The following is an 8,410-nucleotide window of genomic DNA, read 5'->3' as shown; positions in this document are numbered from 1 at the left end:
GGGGGGGGGGGGGGGGGGGAGGGAGGTGGATTGAGAGTCCTAGATCGATTGGAGTAGAGAACGAATGCTAACAAGGACGCTGGTCCCCGAAAAGGGTGGATTGTGTGAGATCCCACATCATGAGAACAAAACATATTTTTATAAGAGTATAGAAACCTCTCCCTAGCAGACACGTTTTAAAAACTTTGACAGAAAACCCGAAAGAGAAAGTTCAAAGAATACACATTTTTTTACTCAAATACGACTCTTAAAGCTAAAAAAAATGGAAATTTTAGTAAACGTGAGCGTGCAATAACGATGACACATTTCTTTTACTCAACTATGACTCTTGAAGCAAAAAAGAACAAAAATTTGATAAACCTTCCTATTCATTTATTCCTAAAGAAAGAAAGAAATTTAGGAGTAGATATTGTTGAAGATAGCTGAATCTAAATAAGCAACAATATCTTCATTGACATGAACTTGGATGTTCGGGAACTAGTTTAACGTTAATCTGAAAGTTTAGTGTGAGATCACACATCGATTTGAGAGAGAAACTAAACATTTCTTATGAGGGTGTTGAAACCTCTTCTTAACAGACGCAATTTAAAATCGTGAAGCTGGCGATAATATGTAATGGACTACAACGGACAATATCTACTGACGAATATCTACTGACGGTAGACTTAACTATTATATTTATGAATTAAATTTATAATTTAACTAATATTATATTATAGCTCTGAACGAAAAAGACATGTAATGATATGGTTTGTGACGCATCGAAATCGAAGACTTTTTTAGGGGAGGGACTAGGATGTTACAAATTTTATGTTTTTGTTGAATAATTTTGATGTCGACCACCTTAATTACAAACCCTTTTACCTAAATATCTCCCCTCATATAATGGGAATTGTGTCATAATTCACACTAATATAACGTTTTTTAAAAAAATAAATAAAGGAAATTAAAATTTGAATCGAGTTTATTTGCTTTCAAATCTATCAAAATTTGTAGGTCGAATAATGATAACTGAGTAGCACTATAACATTCACGAATCACTCGTACCATTTACTAGCTTAGTGTCGATTATGTTTTAAGAGTTAGAGGGCACTATCTATATAACATCGTACATATTTAGTGGTTGACGGGTCTATTCAGAATGTGTAGAATAGAGAATGTCCATTTAATTCATGGAGATCGGCCTAAAATAGAGTGAAAATTTTTCAATGGAAGATGGAGAGGGAGCAAGAGTAAAATTTATCGTCAACTAAATGAGGTCAGGGACCGAAATTAAATTCCCAACTCAACTTCAGCTCCACCCTATAAATACGGAATACTATGATGTAATATTGAAATTCAAATTTTTAAAAATAACATTGAATATTATATTTTTTTAATGAAATATAATTATATTTATTACCGCTTTAAAAACAATTATATTAGAAAATGAAAATGGTTCATTATTTTTTTTTTTAAGGAATATTTAAAAAAAAAAACATATAAAAAGAGAGAGAATTTACACGTAAAGCTCGATCCTTACACATTTTCTATAGGGATGAGAAATGAAATAGGAGGTGGGGAGAGAGACAGGGACGGGGAAGGTCCCTTCTTCCCAATTGATCTTTCCTAGGTTTCCCTTTCTTTGGAACAACGCTCTAATATTCTATACGTCAATTTTTTATCACTTTAAACGCTTCTTCTACCTTTGACATTCCATCCTCAATAATTTTTTTTTCTAAATTTATTTTATTTCAATTTATAGCTCAAATATATAATTTACTAACATAATTAATAATTTAATTAGGAGTTAAGTTATTTGTAATACAATAAATATAAATATAAATATATATATATATATATTTGGATATACCCGGTTGGTGGCTAGCAAAATTGGAGGTGATGTGACAATATTAAGTTAGAATATTGTAATAGTATTATTTTAAAACCTTTGATTATGAGATTTATTAAATTATTTAAATATAAAATGAGAGGTTGTTCTAGGTTGGTATAAAATAAATTCTTCTACAAATTCTACGCTATTTATAATTATTAATTAAAAATGAAATTTATTTTATTTTACATTATTTTCCTTGGACAAAAAGGAATATATTTGGCTAGTCCACGTCATAAATGCAAAAGGCAAATAGTTAAGGTCTTACCTCTCTCAACTCTCAACCACAAATAAAATGATTGGATTTCTTCAACTTAACCCCCAAATTTAATTAATTTAAACCAATTTTATTACCATTTTTTTAAAATTTTATGTTTCTTTTAATAAAACTTGTTTTTTCAACTTACACCCCAATTTATATATATATATATATATTGTCTTATTTTTTTAAAAAAATTCTACCATTATTATTAATCCATATATAATTTTTTCTTAATTAAAAATTTACGAAACAAATTCTAAGGAATTTTATTCATTTTTAGTCAAGGGAATCGATCTTAGGTTTCATATTGGCCGAAATATCTACATCATAAATATAATCGGCATATGCTTGTTTGGCCCTAAGTTCATCCACACATAATTAAAATAATATTCTTATAATTAAAAAGAAAAATATATATTTTTATAAATTAGTTAGACAATTTTTTTTTCCTTCGAATTTTGTAATTAATAAACTTAACAAATATTTTTTTATTATGGCGCGACGTGTATAACTGTTAACCTTACAGTTTTGAAACACATCTATTAAGAAAAGTTTCCACGTTATTATAATAAATATTTTATTCTCCTCTTCAATAAACATGTGATCTCACAAAAGTAGACAAAGGGAAAAGAGAAAAAGAAAGATCGACCATAACAGAAGAAAAAAAAATCAATAAAATTTTATTTGTAATTAACGAATTAAAAACAAAACTAACTATTCCAATCTTTCTGTTTAGTGGGTTTCTAATCGTGGCATATTATTATAATATATAAAAATAATATATTAGTGATATAAATCTACTTTATCAATGGAATTAAAATAGTGCGTTGGTAGAAGACGAGATTTTTTTTTTTTTTTTCATATTTGCACGTTATTATTTTGCATAATAGATTTGTAGATACGACAATTAATTCTTCCATTATTAAAAAAAAAAATTAATAATAATAATTCAAATGATTCTATCCCCATGGGTGAAGGGAATCAAGTGTGAGCTCCACTTTGAGTAGCAATCAACATCAAGAAATATATATGTATGGGAAGGGCAAAGGGGTTGGGGGCTGTGATTTTGAACCACAAAAATAAAAAAAAGCTTTGCATTTGGAGTTGGAACTCAACACAATATGATATATATTTAATGTGTAAATGGGCGATGGCCGATGGCTGATGGCTGATGGCCGATGTTTATGGTCCTTTTCTGCCTCCACCCAAGCGCTTGGCGCTTGGTCTGTGCCGCCCCATCCTCCTCCTCATCCCAATCAGAATCACTATGCAATATTATAATTTTTATCATTGTTTTATTCATCTTTTAATTTTTTTATGTCTCTTAAATAATTATCCGAATTCGACACCGATAGTCTCGACATCGCTTCTTAAGTAAATTTGTAGGAGATTACCCAACATAAGATTGCTCCAAATAAAACACGTTTAACTATAGACTTCCTACGATTGAGCTACCAAAAAAAAAAAAAAAAAAAGTACACCTTAGAATTGTTGTCATTTAATGTGATATCGGTTCATTAATGTATTTCTTTTTTACTTCGATGTTGCATTGACGTATTAAATAATTTTCAAAATTAAAAAATTTAAAAATTTAAAATCTGGTTTTTAGCTAATTATTTATTTCTTTATTTATGCTTCAAGTTTTTTATTTTAATTTTTAATAATTTCCATCACATGTTTTTATGATAGTACATCAGAAGATTTTTAACCCTTTTTCCAAAAAAAAAAAAAAAAAAAACTGTAAAATAAGGAAAATGATAATATGGAATAATTAGAAAGAAAGTTGATTGAGAGAATGGGAATAGAATTTTGGTCCATTTTATTCTTGCATTTAATTCGACTTCAGAGCCCATTCTTAATTTAAAGGTCTAATCTGTCAATTCACTTACATCTTATTAAACAACATTATATGGTAAAGATAGAATTAACTGATATAAAATAACAATGATCCTGAACGAGATATATATAAATGATAACTCAAGAAATATAAACTAAATTGACGTATGGAATCATAACCCTTCGTCCACCTCCCAATCACTCTCCCATACATTTTCATACTTTCTCGTCCCCAAATTAAAAAAAAAACATTTTTAAAAATTAAATAATTATGAAATCCAAAAAGCTCCATTTTTTTTTTAATAATAAAATGTTTTTGGACTTGAGATGGATTAATGGCAGCCAATTAAAATAATATTCTAAGCATCAAATAGGGAAAAGGTTTACAAAAAGTTGGGAGAGACCAGTTTACACGTGTCCCCCAACTGCTTCTCTAAATCAATCTCCACCGTCCGATTCCTTCCCCTTCTAATTTCATTTCACAGACATCACGCGCACTGCACGTGAACCTTTGATTTTCCATTTGCCAACCCCCCACAAACAGAGCTTCCCAGACACAAATTAAAATAATAATAATAATAATAATAATAATGATAACAATAACAGTTCTTGTTGTAAGCATTATATAACGCAAAAAAAAGAAAGAGTTTCTTCAAATTCTCTCTTTCCCGCCCTCACCTCCGCCGCCTCCTCCTCCTCCGCCGCCTCCGCCGCCTCCTGTATAATTTCTGCAACAAACAATGCCATGTTCTTCCTGTACAAAGCACTTCTTCCAGCGCTTCTTCACCGACGAGTTCCAAACCAACGGCGCTCTTCAAAGCACTTTCTTGTCCCCTGACCTGTTGCCATCTCTCGGCGCCACCATCAACCAATCCACCAAGCTTCGTAAACACATCATTTCCCCTTTCAACCCTCGTTATCGGTAACTCTTTTTTTTACCTCTCTTAATTCTAAATTTTTACCGTTTTAAATTTTAACCATGGTCGGATTTTGGGTAACAGAGCATGGGAGATGTGGCTGGTGGCTCTAGTCATTTACTCTGCTTGGATTTGTCCTTTCGAATTCGCATTCCTTCCCTACAAACAAAATGCTCTGTTCATCATAGATCACTTCGTCAATGCCTTCTTCGCCGTCGATATCGTTTTGACTTTCTTCGTCGCCTATCTTGACTCTCAATCTTATCTTCTCGTTGACCACCCCAAGAAAATTGCAGTCAGGTCAGACCCAGAAAAATCATTTTTTTTTTTTTATAATTAATGATTAATTTTAATTAATTATTATTATTATTTATTATTATTTTTTTTTAATAGGTACTTATCGACTTGGTTTATTTTCGACGTTTGTTCGACGGCGCCATTGCAGTCGATTAGTTTCTTGTTCACCAATCAAAGTGGGGAAGTTGGGTTTAAGCTTCTGAATATGCTCCGGCTATGGCGGCTCCGACGGGTCAGCTCTCTCTTTGCAAGGTTTTAGATGAGAACTTACTTTCTTTCTTTTTAATTATTCATATATTCCGGTAAGCTCGGCTCCGATCAAGCTCCGGCTGACTTGGGTTCCTTTTTTAGGCTTGAAAAGGACATCAGGTTCAATTATTTCTGGACCCGTTGCACAAAGTTGATTTCTGTAAGCATCGTCAACTTACTTTTATTTATTTATTTTATTATTATTATTATTATTATTTTATCCTCCGTTAAAATAAATGAAAATTTTATAAATTTGAATTCAATCAGAATAAATTAATTTAAATTTATTATTAATTTTAATAAATAGAATTATATTTTTATTTATTTTTTATTTTTTAATCCAATTAAAATATATATTGAAATTGAATGGTATATTTTAATTAAATGTTTAAAAATAAATAAATAGATAATAAATTTTTACTTTGGTTAATAACAAAAATTTAATTAAATAATTCGAATAAATTCCACTAAAGTTAAGTCAAGTTCATTATTTAATAAGAATAGTTTGAATTAGAAAATTTACAAGTTGAACCCGTAAGATTCAGTCTTAACCCAGTCCAACCCAACCCACGAACATTTTTATTAACGGGGCTCCAACTTACTCACTAATTGCTACATTTTACAGGTAACGTTATTTGCAGTACATTGTGCTGGGTGCTTCAATTACTTAATAGCCGACAAATATCCGGACCCAAAACGAACATGGATTGGTGCAGTGAACCCAAATTTCAAGGAAGATAGCCTATGGAACCTTTATATTACTGCAATTTACTGGTCCATTACCACCTTAACCACCACTGGCTATGGCGATCTCCATGCAGAGAACCCCAGAGAAATGCTTTTTGACATATTTTACATGCTCTTCAACTTAGGCTTGACTTCTTATCTCATCGGTAACATGACGAATCTCGTCGTCCATTGGACGAGTCGCACTCGAAACTTCGTACGTCCCATCTTTTAAACAAATTCTTCCTTCCTTCCATACATGCATGCATGCACGCACGATCAAATTCTAAACGATAAACGAAAGTGATAATTGACATGGGTTGGGATCTTTTTTCAGAGGGATTCGGTTCGAGCTGCCACGGAGTTCGCGTCGAGAAATCAGCTACCGAACCCCATACAAGACCAGATGCTGTCTCATATATGTCTCAAGTTTAGAACCGAAGGGCTTAAGCAGCAAGACACATTGAATGACCTTCCAAAGGCCATTAGAGTCTCCATAGCTCACTATCTCTTTTATCCTATTGTTCAGAAGGCCTACCTCTTTGAAGGAGTTTCTCATGACTTCCTTTTCCAATTGGTAATTTTACAGTAAAATTACAGTAAAAATCAATGATAATCACAGTAATTATTGTGTTTTAATTTACTTTTTTTTTTATCTTAAGGTCTCAGATGTGGAGGCTGAGTATTTCCCACCAAAGGAAGATGTTATACTCCAAAGTGAAGCTCAAACGGATCTCTATATATTGGTTTCAGGCAGTGTGGTAATTATAAAATTCCATAATTTTATTTTCTTTAATTTCCTAATTTTTATTATTTATAATATTAAATAATTTCAAATTTTCAGGATTTAATATCCAAAATTGATGGGCATGATCAAGTAAGCTCTCGAATTTATATTATTAATTATAAAATTATTATTTTTTATTTTATTAACAAAATATTTTAAAATTTATAGGTTATTGGAAGAGCAACAGGTGGAGATACATTCGGAGAATTTGGAGTTTTATGTCAAAAGCCGCAGCCATTGACAGTTAGAACAACAAATCTTTCGCAAATTTTAAGGATCAAGAGAGCTTCTTTGTTGTATATTATTCAATCAAACACAGATGATGGGAATATTATCATGAACAATTTTTTCATGGTATTTAGTTATTTATATATTTATTTATTTTAAATTCTTTTTTTTAGTTAAATTAATTGGTTTTTTATTGCTTATTTGCAGAAAATGAAGGAATATGAAGGAATAATGGGGAATGTTTGGTGTGATGGTGGGCTAAAGAAGCTTGGAGATGAGGATGAAAATTTGGGAAGCTTAGATGAACATAGAATTGAGTTTGATGAACAGCTTGAAGGAGGTGAAAACGACATTAATTTGTCTCATAACAACAAGTTACTAGCAAGAGATGGAGGTTTTCGGTCGGATTTTATTAGTTCCTCGGTAGAAAACTTGCCCACGAGCTCTTACTCGAATGTCTCGAGACAAATCAAGAAAAGGGTTACTGTATTTATACAGCCTCGAGATAGAAGCACGGTTGAAAGTCGATATGGAAAGTTAATGCTTCTCCCGAATTCGATCGAAGAGCTCTGTAAAGTTGCTGGTAAGGTCACGTTTGATAAAAACCAAACACGTCTTTAAACCTATATATTTGTTTTAAACGACTTCTTAAACATTAAAACTTTTTTTTTTACCAACACTTGAAAAATCATTTTAAATCGACCCTAACGAATTGGTCCCGTGTTTGATGCAGGTGAGAAGTTTGGAAGGGAAATGCCCACAAAAGTGATGAATGCAGATAATGCAGAAATTGATGATATAAATGTGATTCGTGATGGTGACCATTTGTTTCTTCTTTATAATAATGATATTGAAAAATGTGGTCTCAAATGAACCACCACAAAATATACATTTTTTTTTTTTTTTGTTATATGATAAATAACACAACGTAGGATAATATAAAGGCGTGTAAACATTGAGGCAACAACTTGTTAAAAGATCATCCACCAAAATTTGACATCATTTTATCTTGACGGTAAAAATGTCTATATCAATCTATCAAGCTCGTGAAAAAGTTAATTTTTTTTTTAATATAATCAAGTTTTAAATTATGAGGTTCCACATCGGTTGAAAAGGGGAAACCTCTCCCTAACATATGAATTTTTAAATCATAAGGGTAACGACGATATATAACGAGTCAAAGCGAACAATATCTGTCAATGATCGACTGAGCTTGAACTGATACATAAAATTTA

The 8,410-nt window shown here is 31.3% G+C and overlaps 1 protein-coding gene across 1 annotated transcript; it reads left to right on the top strand.

Moving 5' to 3' along the window:
- Nucleotides 1-4,645: 4,645 nt before the first annotated feature.
- LOC111434011 (potassium channel KAT1-like) lies at nucleotides 4,646-8,055 on the top strand. The gene is made up of 11 exons (XM_023071309.1): nucleotides 4,646-4,893; nucleotides 4,973-5,188; nucleotides 5,282-5,437; nucleotides 5,537-5,594; nucleotides 6,060-6,377; nucleotides 6,498-6,737; nucleotides 6,823-6,921; nucleotides 7,005-7,037; nucleotides 7,116-7,301; nucleotides 7,383-7,758; nucleotides 7,909-8,055. The coding sequence occupies exons 1-11, from the start codon at nucleotides 4,712-4,714 to the stop codon at nucleotides 8,046-8,048; spliced, it is 2,004 nt and encodes a 667-aa protein (XP_022927077.1). The 5' UTR covers nucleotides 4,646-4,711; the 3' UTR covers nucleotides 8,049-8,055.
- Nucleotides 8,056-8,410: the final 355 nt, after the last annotated feature.

The sequence above is a fragment of the Cucurbita moschata genome, unplaced genomic scaffold (assembly GCF_002738365.1).
Source record: "Cucurbita moschata cultivar Rifu unplaced genomic scaffold, Cmos_1.0 Cmo_Scf00044, whole genome shotgun sequence".
In the NCBI taxonomy this organism is placed as follows: domain Eukaryota; kingdom Viridiplantae; phylum Streptophyta; class Magnoliopsida; order Cucurbitales; family Cucurbitaceae; genus Cucurbita; species Cucurbita moschata.
Note: the sequence above shows the minus strand (reverse complement) of the source record. Positions and strands in the feature narration are given on the sequence as shown.

Coding starts and splice junctions, on each gene's coding strand:
- LOC111434011 (XM_023071309.1), top strand. CDS start 4,712: ATGCCATGTTCTTCCTGTACAAAGCACTTCTTCCAGCGCTTCTTCACC. Junction 6,378..6,497: donor CGAGTCGCACTCGAAACTTC/GTACGTCCCATC, acceptor ATCTTTTTTCAG/AGGGATTCGGTTCGAGCTGC. Junction 6,738..6,822: donor ATGACTTCCTTTTCCAATTG/GTAATTTTACAG, acceptor TTTTATCTTAAG/GTCTCAGATGTGGAGGCTGA.